The following is a 24,922-nucleotide window of genomic DNA, read 5'->3' as shown; positions in this document are numbered from 1 at the left end:
CTGAAATTGGGCCTTCTGAAACAAATTCATCCTGTCCACGTCTATTTCTGCAGTCAACACAAGGGACTTCAGTATTCACATGGATAGTTCCAGTTATCTTCTATCTTAGACTCTTGAGTTTTTTTTTTTTTTTTTTTTTTTTTTTTTTCTCTTATACCTCTCCTTCAAGTCTCATTAGTCTCCACCATGGTGGTCACAGCCTATATTTTATAATCATACTAAATGCCAAATCACCTGGTCAAACTCTTCCCTGCCTAATCAGAATTTCCTGCTGTTTCAGATTGCTAGGGTCAATCACTCTATTTTCAACATAATCTAGTCTTCTAGCTCTTTTTTCATTATCTCTATTTTCTCTCTCTCCTTTTTTCTATTCATGTTCTCTCTCTCTCTCTCTTTTATAAGATTTTATTTATTTATTTGACTGAGAGAGACACACAGTGAGAGAGGGAACACAAACAGGGAGAGGGAGAGAGAGAAGCAGGACTCTCACTGAGCAGGGAGCCTGATGTGGGCCTCAATCCCAGGACTCTGGGATTATTACCTGAGCCAAAGGCAGACACTTTATGATTGAGCCACCCAGGTGCCCCTATTCACGTTTTCTTATTTCAACAAATTCCTTGCTAAAATATTGAATCTTTCCCCATTCATTGCCATTTAGGAACGTCCCCACTTTGGGTGATACCACAAATTTCCCTGCCCATACAGAATCAGATGAGCAATGGCAGAAAAATATCCCGCAAAACGCCAGGTATTGGTATCATACAAAATCCTGATGTCTAATCTCAACCAGTCCCTTAATTTTGCTAATCAATTCTACTTATTTTACCTGGTTAGTTCACTTTGTCTTTCTTCATAATGTTATTGCAGAATTTTTGCACTCTACCCCAATTACATTGACTTCTCTCAATAGATTTTGCTATGTCCTACTTTCCCCAGTAAAGAGACAGTCTCTGATGCCAGCTGTTTCAGCTGCTCTTGGTCAGTCTACTAATCTGCTTCTATCTGTTCTCATTCTTTTCTCCTTATCACTTGTGGTACTACAGAACAGACCACACTGTCTTGTTTTTTAACCATCTTATGGAGGTATAATTGACATGTAAAAGCTACACGTTTAATGTATACAATTCAATGAGTTTGGGTAACTATACACCTGTGAAACCATCATCACCATCAATATAAACAAACAAAAGAACACAAACATATCAATCACCTCTCAAAGTTTCCTCCTGCCCCCTTTCCTATAACTATTGTTATTATTTTGTGTATCTTATAAAAACGTTTAACATAAGATTTACCCTCTTGGCAAATTTAAAACTGGATGTCCACATGCAAAAGAATGACCCTTATATCACAACATACATAAAAATCAATTTACAATGGATCTGAAAGGTCCTATAAGGCCTAAAATCATAAAACTCCTAGAAGAAAACATAAGTAAAAACTTCTTTGACATTGGTCTTGGCAAGCACAGACAATGAAAGAAAAAATAAGCAACTAGGATTGTATCAAACTAAAAAGCTTCTGCATAGCAAATAATAAAGATGAAAAGGCATCTTAATGAGTGGGGAAGTATTTGAAGCTATATATCTGATAAGGAATTAATATCCAAAATATAGAAAGAGCTTGTATAACTAACAAAAACAAAAAAAACCAAAATACCTGATTTTAAAAATACACAAAGAACCTAAACAGACATTTTCCCAAAAAAGACTTCTAAATGACTAACGGCTATATGAAAAGGTTCTTAACCTCATTAATCATCAAGGAAATGAAAAATCAAAACCACAGTGATCTATCACCTCATACCTGTTAGGATGGTTATTATTAAAAACAAAATTTCAGGTGTGCAAGGGACGTAGAGAAAAGGGAACTTTGATATACTGTTGGTGGGAATGAAAAAATGGTAAGACCATAATGGGAAATAGTATTCTCAAAAAAGTAAAAACAGGTCGTTCTTTCAAAAGCTATTTATCCCCAGTGTTGTTTACTCCATTCTCTTCCACATTTCCCCAAATCTTACATTACTCATTACCTTTCCACTATAACTTCAACCAATTCATTTTCCTTCCCACTTATTCATGATCATTTTGCTTATAACTTAAAATAAACAGATAAAACTTTTCATTTACTTCACTTCCCCATTCATTTGCTGTACTTTCTATTTGCCTTCCCAATCAAAATTCCTGAAAATGTTGCCAGTTCTCACGGCCTAGTTGTTAGTCTATTTGCTTTCTATCCAGAGTCTAAAAAGAGAATATACCATACTGTTTATTTTTATTGGACAAACAGCAACAGTTTATTATTTCCTTTAACTAGGATTCATGTTTAAATTTTATGCAATGAATCTGTGTTTGGGGCTTAATTTGTCTTATGATGTTGTTTTCTTTTAAAATTCTTAAGCCTTAATTTTCTGAGCAAACTTTCTGTAACCATGCAAATGTTCCAATAACTATCTGTCTATGGAATATATACCAGTTGTTTTATCAATGCCTTCAACACTCATATTTTTCCTTTGTATTCTTGGCCAGTAAGTAGATGAGGCTCTGGTTCCCCTGACTGAAAGGAGTTCTTGTTACATACTTTTTCATCTGGACTTTTAACTCTGATACTGGGCCAGGCTGTCTCCTAGAACATGTACTAAGTGACCTAGACTAGCCTAGTACTGATTAGGTCTTAAAGGCAAAATTTGCTTTCTCACTGTGTTTCTCCTTTCCCTCTGATGGTGAGTTTGCTTCAGCTCAGCTTTTCCTCACTGTGAAGTGTGAAGGTCCCACTTCCACGATGGGAGAATAAAATGGAAAGAGAACCAAAGGGGAAGAAGGAGAACTCTTTTTAAGACTGTACTTACAGCATACTGGAGAATTATTGGGTGTTGGATGAGAGCTCTACCTGGTTCATCTTTGAGGAAGAGGTGTGAGTGATAAAATCAGCACCCCTATCACCCAAATCAGCACCCCAATTGTCTGATGTATAAAGATTTTCTTTTATTTATAAAATTAAATGTATTCTATTTTTAACTTCTCTTACCTAGGACATGAAAACATAAAAATCATTCATTTTCTATACCAAATCTCTTGACTTTATTTCATCATAAAAATATTTTGAGTACATGGGACACCTGGGTGGTTCAGTCATTAAGTGTCTGCCTTTGGCTCAGGTCATGATCTCATGGTCCTGGGATGGAGCCCCAATGGTGCTCCCTGCTCAGTGGGGAGACTGCTTTTCCCTCTGCCTCTGCCTGCTGTTCCCCCTTCTTGTGCTCTCTCCCTGTCTCTGTCAAATACATACATCTTAAAAAAATATATTTTGGGTAAATTAAAAAATGAATTTTTTTTGAATCATTGAGGCTATTTAGAGGTACACGTTGTTGGGTGACCACAAAATATTAAAGACATTCCTTATACCTCTGAGTGTTTTGTTTTTATTTTGTGATTGTTGAAGTTCTTGTCTTTAATGAGTAGTGAGGTGCAGGCCTCATACTCCATTGCTTATAGCGCCTCACACTTCTCTTCTTCTTGTTCACACCTTGCATTTCATATTTAATTTTGATGTGTCCAATTCCCCTTATAGTCACAAATCAGAGGGTACAATTGGGATATTGATAAAATACTTTCTTTTCTGGGTTAAAAAAAAAATCCAAACACTATTTTTCCCATTTAGTTTATGGAGAATGCATGGTATATTATAAAGAAGTAATTCCTGCTTTATAGTTTTAGCTGTGTGTGTGTGTGTGTGTGTGTGTGTGTGTGTATTTGTTAAGTTGTTATTTCAATTTCCCTAGTTAAGATATGGTGTAATACTAGCTTCAGGTGTTCAATATACTAATTCAACACTTCCATACAATACCCTGTGTTCATCACAAGTATACTCCTCAATTTCCATCACCTATTTCTTCCACACTCTCCCCTCTTCCCTCTGGTAATGAACAATTTTTTTCTCTATAAGAGTCTCTTTTCTCTAAAGTTAAGAGTCACTCTCTCCCTTTTTTCCTCTTTGCTCCTTTGTTTGTTTCTTAAATTCCATATATGAGTGAAATCACATGGTATGTGTCTTTCCCTAACTGGCTTATTTCACTTAGCATAATACTCTCTAGTTCCATCCATGTTGTTTTGAATTATCCAGAAGAGCTATTATGAAATTGGCATGACCCCATGAAGCCAAACTGGCTAGGTTTACTTTCAGGGTCTGCCACTCCCCAGTTACCTGTCATTGCCACATGACCTCACCTGCCTCTGCTTTGGTTCTTTTCTCTGCAGTGTGAAATTAAGAATAGTACTTGCCTAGTAGAGCAGGTAAGACCAGGGTGAGTAATGGGTACGGCGTCCTCACAACAGTGTCTGAAACAAAATGAATTCTATGGGGGTAGCTCTTATCCTTTTCTGTAAAGCAATTATGAACATACAATCCTCACTTACTCGTATAATCCAAATAGGCAGGAAACCAGTAGCAGCAGCCAAATACAAGAAGTATTTCATTGTCATCCCTGAGAAGAAAACATAAATTTAGATTACTGTCAATTCCTGGGATTATGTTTTATTATAAACCTCTTTCAACCCTCTTTTGCAGTATATTTGCATTTTCTGCAAAAGGAGACCCACAGGATCAAAACAAATTTGAATATGCTAGTGGACCAACAGAGGAAGACAGAACTTCGATTGGAAGAATGATAGATTTTATGTCTTAATCCCTAGAACCTTTGAATATGTTACATTACATGACAAAAGATAACTAAGGTAGCAGATGGAATTCAAATTGCTAATCAGCTGACTTCAAAGTAGGAAAATTGGGGCACATGGGTGACTCAGTTGGTTAGGTGTCCAACTCTTGATTTCAACTTAGATGATGATCTCAGGGTTCTGAGATCGAGCACTACATTGGGCTCCATGCTCAGTGGGGAGTCTGCTTTCCTTCCCCAAACTTGAGAGCATACATGCACACACATACTTTCTCTCTAAAATAAATAAATCTTAAAAATAAATAAATAAGTAAAGCAGGGAGATTATCCTGGATCATCTATGCAAGTTTACAAGGGTACTTAAATGTGGAAGACGGAACCAATGTCAGTGATGAATCATGACAAAAACTAGACCCACCATTGCTTTGAAGACAAAGGAAGGGAACTCGAGCCAGAGAATGTGGGCAATCTCTGGAAGTAGGAAAAGACAAGGAAATGGATTCTCCCCTGGTGCCTCCTAGTTGAATCTTGATTTTAGCCCACTCATTGAGACCATTTGGACTTTTGACCTCTACAACTGTAAATTTATATTGTTTTAAGACACTAAGTTTATAGTAATTTGTTACAGTAACAACAGGAAACTAATATAAAAACACAAGATTATATTTGACCTCTATTGCCTATAGAGAAGACATGTGATCAAAGTCCTAGTAATTTATATACATGACTTAGAGACATTCTGTATATATGATCATTCTAAGAATGGTTGTTGTTGTAAGTCAGGCATATCAGAGTTAATATACCCTCTCCTTTATTTCTGTTTAATAAGATTGCTGACTCTAAGGTATTAAATTTATTAGTATAGGTTATTAAATTTGGTTAGCACATTCTTTAAACAATCTGCCATGCTTATTTCTGAATTCATCTTGTTGAGTGGAAGGCATTAAAAAGCAACAGTTTTGTTCTTATTTTAAATAAAAAAAATTAAAGAACAGATTAAATGACTTGGGCTGAATAATAAACGTAATACGATTTGCTGTTGTTCTCAAGCTTCTCCTGCCCACTGCTGAAGAGGGGAATTCTGTAAATAAATTCTTTCAGGAAACATGGACATGGAAACAATCTCCTCTTTATCACTCCTCTTTGTTTTTTTCAACTCTTTCTTTACCTTCCTTTCTTTTCCCAAAATGTCACATACTTCCAAACCTTCAGATTTATAGTAATATAGTAACATGGATAATGAAATATGAATTCCATTCTTTTACTTAATCCTCAAAAAGTCCAGTAAAACAGATATTTCCACCTGTGTTAACTGAAGAAAAAATAAAATAAAAAAGAGCTTCTGCAATATAGTAGATTGATATATATTTATCATACACACATTAATATTTATACCCATCCACATTGAAGTGTTGTTATTCAAGTTGTTCCCCATTATGAAGCTGTCTGTAACTTTTGTTGCTGCATTTTCTGACTGGAAATATAGGGTGATGGTGTGTGCGCTCATTGTCTTAATGGTTACAATGCTTTCTTGAGTATACACTAACATATATCTTAATTATACCTCAAAAAACTGTTATAACGGGCGCCTGGGTGGCTCAGTGGTTTAAGCCGCTGCCTTCGGCTCAGGTCATGATCTCAGGGTCCTGGGATCGGGTCCCGCATCAGGCTCTCTGCTCGGCAGAGAGCCTGCTTCCCTCTCTCTCTCTCTGCCTGTCTCTCCATCTACTTGTGATTTCTCTCTGTCAAATAAATAAATAAAATCTTTAAAAAAAAAAAAAAAAACTGTTATAAAAGTTTTAAGAAATAAAGAGTTATCCATTTCACATGAATCAGACAACTGGCATTAACAATTTAGATTTTGTCTTTCCAGTGTTTTTTCCTTATATCCAAATTTAATACTTAAATTTACACCTAAGCAAATAATTTATATAAAATATTTTATCCTATTTTTCCCAGATTTTCAATTAGTATACATTATACTATACTTCATCATTATTATTACTTATGTATATTTTAACACAGACAACCAAGCCATTTTTAGGATTTTTCTTTTGAATAACCATAGGACTTGTGCTCCAAAATTGAAATCAATTTACATCTTTAGACTTTTTTTTAGATGACATAGATGTAATTCTATTTCTAAATGTACCTGATAGATAATAGTGTTTAATAAATATTTAATAAATGAATTGGTTTTGGTACAGTTGAAATAATTGGCTACTTCAGACACACACAAGCACACACATGTATCTATTAATTTACTTTAGTGATATAATATAATAGATTATATCTTATTAATCTCTTAATTAATATCTTATATTATAGATATAATATAATAGATTAGATATAATAAAACTCATTCTGATCCTGGAGTTAAAATATTACTGTTTTATCCTAGGTTCTCCTATTATTTATGATGCTGGTAAATATACAAGTTCTCTGAAAATCAAATTCATTTTGTTTAGAATGAAATCCAGTATGTCAGAGATTCCGTATCAGGAATATATAACACAACCAGATCTTTAGTGTTTAATTTTTTTTATTCAGAATGCTGCGATCTGCTTAATGGGCTTCATAATCCAAGTTTAAAAGCATATCATATTTTATAGGTGAAATCTAATTAATTCTGATAGAAGTTCTTTGAAAACATACAGTATTGCCCATATTATCATAAATATATAAATACACCCAGGAAATTTTACATGTAAATATAATAACTTTTGTCTGTCATAACTGGGTGAAAATCATTATTTTATGTCATAAGATGCATAATGAATTTGACACAATCCTGTGTAGTGATGATTTAATGCCAGTATTTGTATCCTATGCAAGAATTGAGAGCAATCACAAGTAACTATTGCAACTCTTGAGAATGATTACATGACAATTAGTGTCAGTGGGAATTATAATTAACTTGGCATTTTTGGCTCCTCCAAAAAACTTTGATTTTTTTTCAGTAGCATATGATTTATTAATAACTAGCTAAAGCTCTTTGGTGTCTTCATGTTAAATATCTTATATTTATTATTGATATATAACTGACATACAATATTATATTGGTTTCAGGTATACAACATAATGATTTGTAAAATAATAAAATATTGTAAAATAGTCAATGTAAAATAGTCAATGACAATTGTCAAATGACAATAAGTTCTCTTACAAAATTAATACAGTATTATTAACTATATTCCCTCAGACTTATTTATTCTATTTATTTATTTATTTATTTTTTAGGCTTATTTATTTTATATCTGGAAATTTGAACTTTTTAATCCCCTTCACCCATTTCACCCTCCCAACTGACCCCTACCACCTCCCCTCTGGCAACCACCAATCTATTCTTTGTATCTATGACTTTGGGTTTTGTTTTGTTTGTTTTAGTTTTCAGATTTTGCATAAAAGAGAGATAAGGAGATATTTGTCCTTCTTTGTCTGACTTATTTTACTTTGCAGAGTTAAGATCAAACTAAGGACAAATTCAAAGTTAAGGGCAACTGTGCTGGAGGGTAAGTGCTAAAATAGAACCCTCAGCTTTTTGAGTCCCAGTTTTGGTTTGAGGTTTATGAATAGGTAAAATGTGCACACTCAACCAAAAACTCCTCAGAGAACAGAGACTATGAGGAAAATAGGAGGATACCTTTAAGAGTCAGACATACACTTGGAGCAACTGAATCAGAACACGAAGGTAAAGGTTAACATGGGGGCAGCAATAGTGTATGTTAAGCATTTTTTAATGAGGCTTGAATCCATGCCATTATGAAGGTATCTTTTTTGATCAAGAATTATTATAAAGTACGGACTTTGGGGTCTGGGCTAGTCCTCAGAAACAAAGTTTCAAGAGTCAGGCTGAAACAAGCAATAGGCAGAGATTTTGGCAAACGAGGAATACTGCAGATATAATACTACACAAAGGTCCAGACACAGAGGTTAGGATTGGAGAGCATGACGCAGAGGTGGAGTAGAGGTTGTAGGGATGGAAAAATAAGTGGGTCTAGGGTAAGAGGTTCTGGGGACCCAGACTGAGGCATCTTCACTAGAGAATTAGAACAGCATTGGTCCCAGGGCCTCGACAAGAGCTAAAACCTCCAGAATGGTCTGAATCATTCTCCATTGCTTGGAGGACTACAAACTTAGAAATCAAGCAGGTTATTTTAACCAAGGAACTATAGATGCATATACTCATGGAAGGGCAGCTTTTCTGAACAAAAATACTATGGGAGCAGCAGAAATATCACCTTCAATACCAGTACCTCAGTATCAGTACTTACTTATCACAATTATTTGATGTGCAATAATCAATTTTAAGCCAAACTCTTAAAATATTTTCAGATAATAATACCAGAAACTTGATGCACTGGTTGACGCACTTCTGTATTTTTACTGTATTTAATCTTAGTATATAGGCAGAACATGGATTTTTGTAAATTAATATTTAGCAGGAGGAAAGATCAAGAATGAAGGAGAAAACTGAGAATTGATTACTGCTTCTAACATGCCCTTGGGAAGACATTCTCACATATTAACTGGTTAGACCAAGACCTTCTCAAAAAAGCATGATGTCCCTTCCCTGCCTGAACCAAAGAAGTCATAAGAATAAACTGTATAAGGAATATATCATGTCTTTTTTTTATCTTTGCGTCTGTGAATTTGTCAATTTAGAAAAAATTACTAAGGTAAAAATTATATTTACTAAATTCCATAAATTTCAGTATACAAATTGATACATTTGTGAATACGTATATACTGTGCAACCACAACCAAAGCCACCAAGAGGATCCTTCATTCCTCTATTCAGTCAGTAAGTCCCAAGAATAAAAACCATTCTGATTTCCATAATGGGGGGTTAATTTTATCAATCTGAAATTTCACATGGGTAGAATATGTGTTTTTGGTGTTTAACCTTTCCCCCTTAATATTATGCCTATGAGTTTCATCCATGTGGCATGTAAAATTTATTTTTGTTAATACCTGTGCAGTATTGTACTGTATGTAGACAATATAATTTATTTAGCCATTCTATTATTAATGAACATTTCATTCATTTTCAGTTTAGATCTATTTATGAGTAAAACCTATATAAACATTTTGTCCCTGGGTCTTTTGGTACATATTATTATTCACTTTTTGGGGGTTGGGGAATAGATATCCATTAATGAAATTATTGAGCTATATGGTATATACATATTTTCCTTTAGTTGGTACTATCAAATATTTTTCCCAAGAAGTTCTAGAAATTTATACTTTTATACTTCCATCCACTTTATATTCACCCATACTTAGTATTTTCAGCTTTTTTCTTTTTAATTATCCATTTGGTTTTTGTAATGGTATTTTATCAGTTTTTAATTTGTATTTGTCTAATTACTAATGATACTGAACACATTTTTGTGTGTTTTTTTTTTTAGTTTGTTCATTTATTTATTTATTTATTTTTAAAAGATTTTTATTTACTTGCTTGAGAGAGATCAAAAGTGAGAAAGCTCACAGAGGGAACGGGAGAAGACAACTTGCTGCTGAGCAGTGAGCCTGATGTGAGGCTTAATCCAGGACCCTGAGATCAAGACCTGAGCTGAATGCAGATGTTTGACTGACTGAGCCACTCAGGTGCCACCCCCCTTGCAAAACTTTTTAAAAAGTTATTTAAATTCAACTAACCAATACATAGTACAGCAGTAGTTTCAGATTTAATAGTCAACAATTCATCAGTTGTATGTAATACTCAGTGCTCAGACTTATTTCACTTAGCATAATACCCTCCAGTTCCATCTATGTCCATGTAAATAGTAAGTATTCATCAGTTCTGATGGCTGAATAATATTCCATTGTGTATATATACCACATCTTCTTTATTTATTCATCTGTCAAAGGACATCTCAGTTCCTTCCACAGTTTGGCTATTGTGGACATTGTGCTGTGAACATTGGGGTGTAGGTGCCCCTTTGTTCCGCTAAGCTGTATCTTTGAGATAAATACCTAGTGCAGTTGCTAAGTTGTAGGGTATCTATATTTTTTAACATCTTGAACAAACTTCATACTGTTTTCCAGAATGGCTGGATCAGCTTTCATTCCCACCAACAGTGTAAGAGAGTTTCCCTTTCTCTTCGTCCTCATCAAAATTTGTTGTTTCCTGCCTTGTTAATTTTAGCCATTCTGACTGGTATAAGGTAGGATCTCATTGTAATTTTGATTTGTATTTCCCTGATGACAAGTGATGTTGATCATTTTTTCATATGTCTGTTGGCCATTTGTATGCCTTCTTTGGAGAAATGTCTGTTCATATGTTCTGCCCATTTCTTGACTGGATTATTTGTTATTTTTTGTTTTTTTATTTGTTGTTGTTGTTGCTGTTGTTTTGGTTTGGTTTGGTTTTTAGTTTGACAAGTTGTTTATAGATCTTGGATACTATCCCATTATCTGATATGTCATTTGCAAATACTTCTCTCATTCCATAGGTTGTCTTTTAGTTTTGTTGACTGTTTCCTCTGCTGTGCAGAAGGTTTTTATCTTGATGAAGTATTAATAGTTCATTTTTGCTTTCGTTTTCCTTGCCTTTGGAGACATGTCTAGCAATAATTTGCTGCGGCCAAGGTCAAAGAGGTTGCTGCTGGTGTTCTCTAGGATTTTGATGGATCCCTGTCTCACATTTAAGTATTTCTTCCATTTTGAGTTTATCTTTGTGTATGGTATAAGAGAATGGCCCAGTCTCATTCTTCTACATGTGGCTGTCCAATTTTCCCAGCACCATTTATTGAAGAGACTGTTCTTTTCCCATTAGATATTCTTTCCTGCTTTGTTGAGTATTAGTTGACCATAAAGTTAAGGGTCCATTTCTGGGGTCTCTATTTGGTTCAATTGACCTATGTGTCATCTAGCATCTAAGATCTATTTGTTCTAAAATTTGTTCCATACAAATTTTAGGGTTATTTGTTCTCGCTTTGTGAAAAATGTCGAAGGCATTTTGAAAGGGATTGCATTGAATGTGTAGATAGTTCTGGGTAACATAAACATCTTTGTGGTATTTATTCTTCCAATCTATAAACATGAAATATTTTTCCATCTCTTTGTGTCTTCCTCAATTCCTTTCATAAGTGTTCCACATTTTTTAGAATATAGATCCTTTACCACTTTGGTTAGATTTATTCCTGGTATCTTAATGGTTTTTGGTGCAATTGTAAATGGGATTGATTCTTTAATTTCTTTTCCTTTTGTCTCATTATTAATGCATAGAAATGCAACTGATTTCTGTGCATTGATTTTATGTTTTGCCACATTGCTGAATTTTGGGGTGGAGTTTTCTTGGGTTTTTCACATAAACTGTCATATCATCTGGAAAGAGTAAGAGTGGACTTCTTTGCCAATTTGAATGCCTTTTATTTCTTTTTGCTGTCTGATTGCCGAGGGAAGAACTTCTAGTACTATATTGAACAACAGTGGTGACAGTGGGCATCCCTGTTGTATTCCTGACCTTAGAGGAAAAGCTCTCAGTTTTTCCCCAATGAGAATGATATTCACTGTGAACACATTTTTATATGTTTATAAGCAATTTTGATATCATTTTTATACTACATTTTGTGAAGTCTGTCAAATATTTTGCATGCTGGTATAATTAGGTTGACTATCTTTTTTATTATGATGATGATTGATTTGTAGGAATTCTCTATATGTTTTTGATATGAAGTATTTGCCAAATATATGTGTTATAAATATTTTCTCTTAGTCTTATTTTTGAACTCTTATTTGTGTCTTTCTTTAAATAAAAGTTTTCAATTTAAATATGTCCAGTTTGTCTTTTTTTCTTTATGGTTCATGTGTGTGCTTGTGTGTGTGTGTGCGTGTGTGCATGCACATGTGTGAGAAAAAGAAAGAGAGATCCTACTTAAGAAATTTCCATCATCCCAAAGTCATGAGTCATGAAGTTTTTTCTTCTAGAACCTTGATTCAACACAGATGAAAATATTGAAGACAAAGCTGGAGGACTACTAGGTACTAAGATTTTCTACAAGGTTATGGTAATTAAGACAAAGTACTAGAGGCACAAATATAGATATGGACCAAACTAATATAATAGAACACACATACAATTTCATGTATACACTTACCTGATTTACAACAAGCCAGGAAATGCCTGGTGATTCCCCAAAGTAAAAGTTGAAACTAGCCTCTCTTCAGTTAGAAGAGAGAGGGCTACTGTTAGGGCTTCAGTTAGAAGATAGAGGGCTACTGTTTGCTTGAATATGACTGACTGATTATTTTGGCAGCAGTGTCACATAATTTCTGAAATAGAAGATACCTATCTTGGTACTTTAGAATCTATGCAACTAGTTGGTAATCAGCCCTACATGAAAAATAGTTTTCCTTCACCCTACTACAAGATATTTATGGGAATGATCTGAATTATTAATATTACCTTACATTTGTATGTATAAGATAATTAATTCTCTTATTAATATCACAGAAATAAAAAGCATTTACTTTTAGATTATAATGGATGGTGTTAAGTTAAGACCATATATAATCTTTTATTTGACATTGTGACAATAGGATAAGGTACTCATTTATCATTAACCTCACTTTTCAAGAAGGTAAATTAACATTTAAAGACACAATATAACTTACCCAGTTTCCCACAGTTTCTAAAATTCAGTGTTGAGAATAAGAACCAGATATTTGGCTCCGTGGTGTGCTCTTGCCTTCAAACAATACTCTGCAGGGACAATTTGCTCTATGAGGAAGTCAGTTGAAAGAAAATTCTTGTAAGAGATCCAGGAATTAAGGGCATGAACATATAATAATCAGAACAAATCTAAAGACTGTGAAGATTGCAAGTCATGATTGTGGATTTATTTCTAGTTTAGGATCATCAACAGACCTCACCAGTCTTAAACTTCTACATGTTGAACAAGTTGCAAAGATTAGTTGCATGATTCAGTGGAGCCACAATCAGATAACAAGAACACAGAAAGGGAAAGTGGCCCCATGGCCCAGTAAAAGAGGCAATTTATCAGCCTTATTATATGCATGTATGCAATCATTCAATAAATATTTATTGAGGTATTACTAGGAATCCTGCCTTCTTGTAGATACTGAGGTCACATAATATAACCAAACATAAACTACACAATCTTATGAAGTTTGAGTTTCTGGGAATGAAAAGATAGTCTGTTTTTCTTTAGGAAAATAGGAAATTGTTCAATAGGAAAACCACCAACAATATGGGAGCATTCTATTAGAAATTTGTCCAGAAGTCATGTGGAAACAACTAACTGAAAAGTCTGAATATAATAAGTCATGTTCTACCACATACTAAATAGCAAAATATGAAATGCTTCAGATACTATTTGAGCTAGATGACAATAAATAAATAGGACTTTAACAACAAAGAAGGATGGCATGGATAGAAATCATCTATGATAGTAGAAAAAACACTCTGAAAGTAGGTGTAACCAGATGGCTTTGATTTATTATTCTGAAAACTTGGGAAATGTCTGTATTTATGAGTGTGTGGCCATTTATATTAAAGTTTCTATCTACATGACTGACTGGTATCTTTTCCTTTTTCTCTTTTTTCCCCATTGTGGAGTTTGCCTTTGTTCTCTAGAAGAAAGGAGACATTATTATTTAATAATAATGTTTCCCTCAGACCTTTCCTGAGAAAAGCCAGCTGAATATCTACAGTGAACAAAATAAAGTAAAAAGTGTGTAGTCATGAGTTATTTTGTGTTATGTGTTGAGGTGGGGAATATGAAATAAAAAAAATAATAGATTGGAGGCTCTTAAGACAGAATTTTCTGGTCTTGCCAAAGAGTTCGTAATGAATATATGGAAACAGTCTGCAGAAAAGGAGGACTATACATCATTCAAAAATTTCTCACTTTGGCCATAAGAATATTTCTGTTACTGTTGATGCGAGATGGTATTAAGCTGGAAGCATGCCAGAGCTCATCTATAAATCCTTTAACATTTTGCAGACAGAAAATTTCACATGACTTCTGAAGTAAATCTCACAAATGAATGAGCAACTTTTTTTTTTCTTCCACATTGTAAAATGAAAGCTGAAAAAGAATTCTGCTGCTTCATCAAACCAGCATGGTTTATATATTGGAAATGTATAATTTGTCATTTATGTCTTGCTATGCTGTTGTTTATAAAGAAGAGTGTTGATTCAATGGCAAGTGTTTATGGAAACTTAATTGCTTTGGTTTTATCTGCTGGTCCTGTCAATTCCTGGCATTGCTCTACCCAACACAATGCTGTCCGTATTTATATCACTGATGTCTTCATATAGAGTTGCTAACCAGCTTCAAATATGGTTTTAAAGGAATTTGGGAAGTGTTGGAAAGCAAAGAATAACTTGATTTGCATGTGAGCCCCAAGCATGGATGCCAGTTGGCTGCTTCTGTTCACATCTCTCCTATTTTCATACATTGTTCTTTTTCTGTTAAAGCTTCTTCACATAGTAAGAATGATCTGCCATTACTTTTTTTTTTTTTTTCCTGAAACAAAAAAGCAAGACACATTGGTCTAACATATGATATAACAACATTATGGAATTTTTTTTTCATTTTTTTTTCAGCATGAATTTTTTTTTTTTAATTTCTTTTCAGTGTAACAGTATTCATTGTTTTTGCACCACACCCAGTGCTCCATGCAATACGTTCCCTCTCTAATACCCACCACCTGGTTCCCCCAACTTCCCACCCCCCACCACTTCAAAACCCTCAGATTGTTTTTTCAGAGTCCATAGTCTCTCATGGTTCCCCTCCCCTTCCAATTTCCCTCAACTCCCTTCTCCTCTCCATCTCCCCTTGTCCTCCATGCTATTTGGTATACTCCACAAGTAAGTGAAACCATATGATAATTGACTCTCTCTGCTTGACTTATTTCACTCAGCATAATCTCTTCCAGTCCCATCCATGTTGCTACAAAAGTTGGGTATTCATCCTTTCTGATGGAGACATAATACTCCATAGTGTATATGGACCACATCTTCCTTATGCATTCATCTGTTGAAGGGCATCTTGGTTCTTTCCACAGTTTGGTGACCATGGTCATTGCTGCTATAAACATTGGGGTAAAGATGGCCCTTCTTTTCACTATCCAAGAAAAACCTCCAGAGATAGATGAAGACTAATGTGATTGTAAACACATGATGCTTGTTAAAATATATGCATTTCAAAAGAACTTTATCAATTATTTACTTAGAAAACATAAAACATATAACCACTGAGAAAGGAGAAACCAGGATCTATGTGTTGAACATGATCTGAAAATAATACCTATACAAGAACAGTTACATATATCATTCTTGTAACATCCTGAGGGCAAGAGTCGACCTCATAATATCTCCTGTGTGATTTATGCTGCTTTATGCAGTTACACACACAAGCCAAGTTCAAGAGAAATTGTTGATACAGGAATTATACAAATATGTGTTTTAATTTCTCAACTTTTGTTACTTGTGAGACCCAGTCATATTTCCTGTCCTTGGATTATGAAGGGAATTATTCTCTGCTTCAAATCAATTCCCAAATTGTGCTTAAGGTAGTCTGTGTAAAATTTAGTTTGGGTTCCCAGCAATAAAACCATCTCTGCCTAAGACACATGTCAACATCCATTCTTTTACTGTGACTCACACTGTATCCGGATGTATTTTGCTAACATGGAACAAGAACTGACACAGGACATAAAGGGTATAGTTGTGAGTAAAGTTGATGAGGGAAGTTGTAAAGCTTACCAAGTGTGTGATAGAAAATAGTAAGAGTGTGTTATGAAACATGAGGAAAAGAGCCTAGTTCTGCCAAAGTACAGAAGTTTTGGAGAGAAGAACTGTAGACTTCAGGTAGATGTTAACCTGAAATTAAAGGGGCGCTTGAAGTAAGTCCAGGTGTTGCAAGCCCGAAGGTAAAATGGCAGAGAAGTATGCTGTGGAGAGAGAATACCTGGGTCTGAATCCTGTGGCTGCTTTTCATTGGGATAATTGTCACTTGACATCTCTGTGCTCCAATTTCCTCATTTCTATAAACAGGTAATCTTAATGTCCACCTCTCAGGGTTCCTCTAGTGATCATTTTAATGAATCTGAAGCATTTGATGAGTTTCAAGCACTAAGTATTAGTTATTTTCATCATCATCATTACGATAAATCTAATATCCATGAAAGGACCTACAACCTGAAAAAGAAAGACATCAAGAAAAATACAGGAAAGTTTAGTTTGAAATGATAATTACATACATGAATTGGGAACCATGACATGTGTGTATTTACTATGTAGAAACAGGATTTGGTGCCTTCCTTCCAACATGATGCACCCATTCATTTAACGAACATTGATCGAGTGCCACTTGGGGCCAGGTGGTGTATGAAGCGATGAAGACAGTGTGCCTGGGTGGCTCAGTTATTAAGCATCTGCCTTCAGCTCAGGTCATGATCCCAGGGACCTGGGATTGATTCCGGAGTCTGGCTCCCTGCTCCACAGGGAGCCTGCTTCTCCCTCTCCCACATTCCCTGCTTGTGTTCCCTCTCTTGTTATCTTTCTCTGTCAAAGAAATAAAATCTTTAAAAAAATGATGAAGACATGGTTGTGAACAAAACTGGAAATGAAACTGCCCTATGAAAATGGAACTGCTTTACAGTGACTTTGTGACTGCAGGAAATAGATACAGTTATGAGAACAAAAAGATGATGATGCACAGGACGTCAATAAAATAGGAAGATAATCCCTGTTGAAGAACACGAACCGAAGTTAGATTACCAGGAAATTGTGAGAACACACTAAACAATAAACTTGAAACTTCCTTCTGTGTCCTCATGTTGAGATGTTTTCTGAGGGAATACACCACTTAAAGTGGTTCTTCAATGTGTGCCCTCAGACTTACAATATTTTGGGGTGCAGTTTACACTATTCAACAGAAAAATGAGAAACAAATAGGGACAATGTACCAAGAACTAAGTTATGTTAAATATAAAAGAGTGTTCTTTTTCCTAATATGTCTGTTTTATGCTGTTGGCATTAAATTTTTTTCTGTAATGAAATTTTCATAATAGTAGATGGAAGATTTGAAGTTGTTTTTAAAGGTTAGTAGACACAGTTGACAAAATATAAATCTGGGACTTGATCTCCAGATTTCATTTCTCCAAATAGTTTAATTTCAGTGAACTGAACCATTAATGTGAGCTACTAATACATTTCAAAGGCTATTGGACTGATAGCCACAAGTAAATACCTCTTTATGAATTGTCTCCTAATTATCTGGTTGGCTTAAATAGACTTTTGTTTCCTTATTTTTAAAATGAAGAAGTTAGAATATATGCTTCCCAAGTGTTCTACTTGAATAATAAGCCATGTTGAATTTTTAGCTTTTCCCCACAGTCCCAAAGTTGTCTTGTTAGGAAAAAATAAGTGAATGAGGGGGCACACTTCTAGTCAGTAATAGAATTTTAGCAAACCAGTAAAATACATTTTACTATCAATGCTAGATTGTATTATTTTTCGTGGTTATGGAAAAATAAACGTGATTCCAAACCATGTTAAAACTAAAAATCTTATTTAATTTATTAAGGCAAATACCAGTACTCAGTGCTATAAGTTATTGTTCTTAATAAACCCAACTGACTTCAGATAACTAGAAACATTCAGAAGAATTGAATTGTTTTCTTTGTGTTCTGCCAGAAAACTTCAAACCATAAATGATAACTTTTGAAGGGTAATGACATTTGATTTTGACGATAAATGTAAAACAAACAAACAAACAAATGAACAAAAAAACCAAAACCTTTCAGTTTTTCTGCACTTTTAATTAAAACAGATCTGAGCCCTTTCTTAATTCACCTCTTGTTTTTTGGCTTTACAGAATTATTTATTGCTCCCTTGTACTTCCCTGGTTGCCTGTCAGCCTTCGCTTTGCCTGGCAAATGGAGAGACTGTCCCATATGGATTACATAGCAAAAGGATCAGTACTTCTAGATCTTAAAAATTGATGAAAATATGGGCTCTAACTTCTACAAAAAGGGACTTAGGAGCAAATTGTGACTTATAGTAAACGTATCATGTGTTTCCTTCACTAAAGTCAATACTTCTGAACGCACTTTGTCCACACAGAATGCCCCCTGTGGGTCTTCATGGTTTTTATGATTTGTTTTATACCATTAGTTAACAAACCACATCCCTCAAAATTTGAACCTGCCTACGTCTTTGCTCACATTTGCCTTTGTAACCTCTTCAGGCTCATTTGGAAATCTCTGCCATTGTTGTGTTTGCTAAGTAAATCACTTCCTAGCTGTTTCTGGTAGGGGTGGATGAGATAACACAAGGAGCGTGTTTACATAACATGTAGTCATTTTTCTTCATTTAAAAAAAAACAAAACTGTAAACCGAATTGGCTCTTTTTACTTTATAATTACTTTCCCTGTTTGTTGGCTTTGGTACCTTTTATTTTTATGCTCAAAATATTTGCTGATCTACGGCTGTCAGCTCATACTTGAAAATGAAGCCCTGCAGACACTAACTGGAAGTGAAGTATGTGGGGGTGGGGCTTAGCCACCGGTAAATTTGACCATAGTGTAATCACACATCAGAGTGGCTTTTATTTTAGAGGTCACCCTGAGATACACGATACCTGGCCATTTACCTGTCAGAGTTAGGTAAACTATGTTGATGGAGAAGGGTATCTCATGGGATGCTTAAGTCCAGGTATGGCTTCTCTTGGTTTCCAAATCCAATTCCAAACAACAATGAAATTTTAACACTTATGACTCTACTTTCACTCTTGCTGTTTTTCTCCTCTTTTCTGATTTTTTTGTTTTCAGATTCATGCATAACCAGTAAATTATTGCCCATTGATGGGTGGTAGCAATAACCAAGAATTCTGTTTTCTTGTCTGACCATTTGGTGTTGCTTGGTTGGTGGAGGACAGAAATCTGTTAATCATTTTCATTTATTTGTCTATTTGCAAACTCAGATAAATGAATAATTTTATGCCTTCTGGTGAGGGAATGTGCAAGTTTTTGTAGTTATGTGACCTCTGGCTGAAGTTGTCCAACTGAAGCTGTAAGCTCTGGATGTGTTTGTACATCTGTGAGTCTGTGTGTCTATATTCAAGAAAAGCATTGACTTTCATTGCATGAGTATGAAATGTTTCCCTACCTCCAAAAACTATTAGTAAACTGTTATAAAAGGAATGTGCATGACCGTACAAAGCATGCCTTGTGAAAGACTAAGGCATAGAACAATTAGAGAAATAATTTAACTCAGTCTATTGCAATAAGGAAATAGGGATAGGGAACAACAGGAAACAACAAGGTACAACAAGAAAAGGAATCTGGGGTTTTAGAGGCAGATAAACAAAGGGGTCATAAGTGTATGAGAGACATGAAAAAGGAGGGAAAATTATCATGTCTCTAACTATGTGAGAGCAGGATGGTCCTTTGTGATTAGCCTTTTCTCAGAACACACAGGTAGGGGGGAGGTTCTTAATTGTTGTTTTCTAGGAACATGCTCCTTAGATAAAATTGGCGTTACATGTATTCATCATGTTAATCTCTCAACATGTTTGCATATGACACTCAATTCTTATTTATACTTTCCATGTTTTTCTCTGTACAATAGAAGTAAGGTTATTTTGATTAGAAGTTATAAATAGTACTGTCAGTGAAGTTTATATAAGGAGTAACACTGACAGAAACACCTGTGTGTATATGTTCTTTTTTTTTTTTCCCAAAGAGAAATAGAATAGTTTTATCTTAAAGTTTCAGTTTGTGCTAGAATATGAAAACATATATAACTACATACAAAGAAAGGCAAAACTAGTATAGCACAGCTGGATCTAAGAAGCGATGGCACAGATTAATGTTTTTACAAAGTTTGCTCAGTTCCAATGGGTTTCCTCCTTTGTTTTATTGGTTAATCCATCCTCTTCATTATGAATGAGTATTCTTTACCTTCTAGGTAATGTGCTTATATAACAAAGATTCCTTTCCTTACCAGAATTATTTTTAATTATTTCAAAGGAGATAACACCCTTACCTCTCTGCTTCTGCGAGAGGTAGAAACCTAACTGTGGTGGGGTGCCTTGATCCAAGTTATAATACTACTTTCTGTCATAAATATAAGAAGTTTTTTATTTAATTTGAAAAAAAATTAGCAAACAGAGATTACATTTGCCTTCCCTCCAATTTTGTCCAGGAATTTTCTTCTAGCTCATCCTAGACCTTAAAAATCCTACAGCTCTCCACTTCAGAGTAATTGAGTTGACTTAGTTCTGATCTCTCCCCCATTGCAAAAATCTCTTTCCCTCCCTTATAATTAAAGTTTTTTTAAATAAAAGTTTGTTCTTACTAAGTTTAGATTTGTTTTTGATTTGAATTTATTACATTTCTGTAAGAACCATGATTTTCTCTTTAAAAATATTTAAACATCGCAAATGTCAAAATATGGGAGCTGCCCCCAACTCCAAGGGGAAAATACCCTTTTAATTTAAAGGGTAGGTATAGAATTGTCTCTTGGTATTCTTGGAGCAGTGGGGAAGATTATAATTTAGAATTCTGATTTTGAAGATAAAGATTACCATGTAGCATCAATTTATCCTTGTTCTGTGCTTCATTTTGCATCCCTGAATGCAAAGTTTTTTTGTTCAATTTCTCCAAGGTATAAATCTCCCATTTTCAGAAGGTGGGGGGCATCTGCCTAGAGAGATAAAGAAGAGAACTGAAGAAGGCCTGGAAGAGTTTAGCTCTTCTAAATAAAGAATTTTATCAATTACTTCTTATTACCAAACATTTATGTACGTTTATGTTGTCCAAACTGGGTTATAAATTCATGTTTTAAAAATAATGTCTTTCTCACTGATAGTAGTAGTACGAGACATGTAGGCATATTTGTTGATCAAATATGTGATAAGCTTATAGTCACCATATTTGTTTACACCTATAAGTTGCAAAACCCCTGAGTTTGTTATCTTCTTTTATATATAATAAAATATTCTGAGTTTTTAAATTATTTGATTATTATTACTATTATTATTATTTTAAGGACAGCATCATCATTCAAGTATTATTATAGTTGCATTCGTGGAGTCTGCATTTCTGCTGTGACAAACCAGACTGAATTCCCCCAAAATTTAAAAAAAAAAAAGATCATTAATAGTATGAAATTAGTGTGAAGAAAGGGATTTTTAAAGTGAGCCCTCTATATGTTCCACAAAGGGCTTCCCTGAATCTAAAAGAAGAAATGACTCAGGAATTCCTCTGTTTAGGAGCATAGGGGAAATGTGTTGTAATTTTAGCAGTGCCAAAAAGTGGTACAGATGGGATGCCGAGATAGCCAGGCAGATGGTGCCAAGGCAAGAATGGCAGCTGTGGGTGCTTGAGTGCAGAGCAGATGGTGCGCTGACATAGGCCAGGGCAGCTATCAGCCGTGAGAAGTACAAGTTCACGATGGAAGACTCGGCAACAGCTGTCCTGCACCTTGTACAATATGAAGTCATTAATTTTGACGATCATTTGTCGTGGGCACTGGTATGGAGTGTTTGGGGAAGACAACTAATGATCATCGATCAGAGGATACCTCTATAAGAATAGTCATTAATTAAATATTTTCAACAATCCAATTGGGTAAAACCATTATTACTCGTTGCATGTATCCTCTCAGGAATAAGGACACCTAATATTTGTACTAGGCATCATTGTTGATGGTTTTCAAGCACTATCAAAACACGTAATTTCCTAATCCTTAAAGCTAGTTTTTCTCAAGGTATGAAAACCTTTAGATGTATAAGAAACTCACAGGATATTGGCTTAAAAATTGCAAATTCCTGAGTTCTTTCCTGAAAGAGTTATGTCAGGAATTCTAGGAGTGAAGACATAAATCTGTCAATGACAAGCTTCTCTAGGGATTCTTATTCACTCTACATTTAGGTTCCCCATCTTAAGGATATTTGGGAGGAAATTAGAAACAATGAAATCTGTGTGAAATATAGTATAGTTGCAAATGAAAACAATATGTTTGTCATCTGCATATTGGAAGTCAGATGGGATGGTTTTGACATTGTATGTCTAGATCCAGAAGCTCTGATGGATTTTCTCCATCTTTTTTGCCATTTCTAAGGTTAGCTTGTCTCTGCTGGGCCTCGCTCTGGGAGGTGCTTGAGAGCAAGCAACTTCTCTATTCATGAACTCTGTTCTGAATGGGGTTATAAATATCATCCTGGAAAACAATCATCCCCAGGTCTGCAATAAGGACCTTTTCTTTGGCTGGCAAGGGTAATGACCGGGAGGGAGAAGTGTGTATGGATCACTTGAGAGATAAAATATAGCTTGATTGAAGTTACAACCAAGATGGGATTGGCCTGCAAAATCCATAGAGAGCAGATCAAAATAATCAGATGCTAAAAAGTTTGACCTTATTATCGAGGAAATTAAAACACTGAAAGATTTGCTCAGGCAATTGACAGCTTTAGATAATCATTTTGGAAAGATCGCCTTTATCATTCACTATATTCTCAGGTATAAATATTGTCCTAAGTCTCCCTGAAATCTCAACAAAGGAATCTTAACAATGGATCTCCTCTCATATCTCCAACTTCTTACCTCAAAATGTGCTTCTTTTAAAATTGATGAAGGGACACAAACCATATATTTTTCAAAGAATTTACTATGGGACCCAGAATTTGTAATTCCGCAGCATTTTATTTCTAGGAACAAGTGTAGAAAGTGTTTTGTCCACATTGAAGAAGAAGGAAGAGGAGGAGGAAAAGGAGGAGGAGGAGGAAAGAAAGAATTTTATTTATGTAAGGAATTTATGTCTTTGTGCCATGATGGCAAACTTGATTTTATCGAATTCTCTGTGATATGAAAATGCCCCATCTAAAAACTGATTTTGTCTATGTCCTGACCTAAATATTAAAAAAAAAAAAAGCTAAAGATTAAAAGTTGTCAAACAACTTGGGAATTTGTGACAATATAAGAAAAATAGTTCTTCATGATTAAATGCGTACAAACATGTTAAGACCTTAACATGTAACATCACTTGTTTCTCACACAATTCTATAAGGAGGTACTAAAATAATTCCCATTTTCAGACAAAGGATTTGAGAATGTAAGATATTAAATAGCCTGGCTAAAATCATGTAAGAAGTAAGTGACAATGTTTTTCTGTCAAGACATAGCTTCTTAATTACTATGGCCATCATACCACTGGAACAGATTTTATCTTCAATTTCCTAATTCATAAAATGGATATAATACTGCCCCATAATACTATACCTGAGAGTATTAAATGAAACATACACACATACAAAGTAAGTAAGGCAATAATTTAGGCTTATCATCTTCAATGTGCAAATTCTCAAATCACTGTGGCTTTGGAAGAAACAGAGTATTGCTTACTAGTAGGTTTATATTCTTAAGGCAAGAAGTAACTCATTTCACATTTGCTCACAGTGTAATGGCTGGAGATGTATGAGGGCTGAGAAGTATGGAGAAGTAGATGGAGTATTTGGTGAATGGTATTGTTACTCAATGAAATACAGCCAACAAAATCATGTTTTGATCTCAAGAAAGGATTGTCATGATATAAATCTTAATTTTGCCTTAAATGTCATATAATTATAGGAAGTATTTAAATGGAAGGGGAGCCTGGGTGACTCAGTTGGTTAAGCCTCTGTCTTCGGCTGGAGTCATGATCTCAGTGTTCTGGGATTGAGGCCCTCATTGGGCTCTCTCCTCATCAGGGAGCCTGCTTTGCCTTCTCTCTCTGTCTGCCTCTCTGCCTGCTTGTCTTTCTCTGTCAAGTAAATAAATAAAATATTTAAAAAATAAAAATAAATGGAACGGAAAATTTTGATCTAATTTTCAAATCTTTAAGCTATATAATTTTAACCTTCACACTATATTTTAGTTTTTTTATAAGAATTCTCACTTTCTAAATGGTCCTCAAATCACAGATTTTTAAAAAGTAATTCTGACATTTATATGTCTTTATTTTTATACATAATTGTTAATTATTCTGCATTTCACAAAACACAGTGAGACTTTATATTCCTGGTTTTAAAATATAAACAATTAAACTAGCCACATTACAGGGGGATATTTCTGCCTCCTTTGTGTCTAAGAACCAGGTTGTAGTCATATCGTGACTCATAATTTGCAAAATGCCAGCAGAATCCCCCTTTCTCATGCAGAGTCTAAACAAAGAATAGCAAAAAGTCATTTTTTATTTATAATATTAAACACCCTACATAATACACA

General features: G+C 34.7%; 1 protein-coding gene across 1 annotated transcript in view; it reads right to left on the bottom strand.

Moving 5' to 3' along the window:
- CRISP1 (cysteine rich secretory protein 1) overlaps positions 1-13,364 on the bottom strand; it is a 30,912-nt gene extending 17,548 nt beyond the window's left edge. The window contains exons 1-2 of the mRNA XM_059399050.1: positions 13,298-13,364; positions 4,416-4,483 (exon numbers count right to left, since the gene is read on the bottom strand). Coding sequence (XP_059255033.1) covers positions 4,416-4,481 — 66 coding nt within the window. The 5' untranslated portion in view covers positions 4,482-4,483; positions 13,298-13,364. The remainder of the gene's footprint in view (positions 1-4,415; positions 4,484-13,297) is intronic.
- Between the last annotated feature and the right edge of the window lie 11,558 nt (positions 13,365-24,922).

This window comes from Mustela nigripes, chromosome 5 (assembly GCF_022355385.1).
Source record: "Mustela nigripes isolate SB6536 chromosome 5, MUSNIG.SB6536, whole genome shotgun sequence".
NCBI classification, from domain to species: Eukaryota; Metazoa; Chordata; class Mammalia; order Carnivora; family Mustelidae; genus Mustela; species Mustela nigripes.
This window is presented reverse-complemented; position numbering and strand designations above follow the sequence as displayed.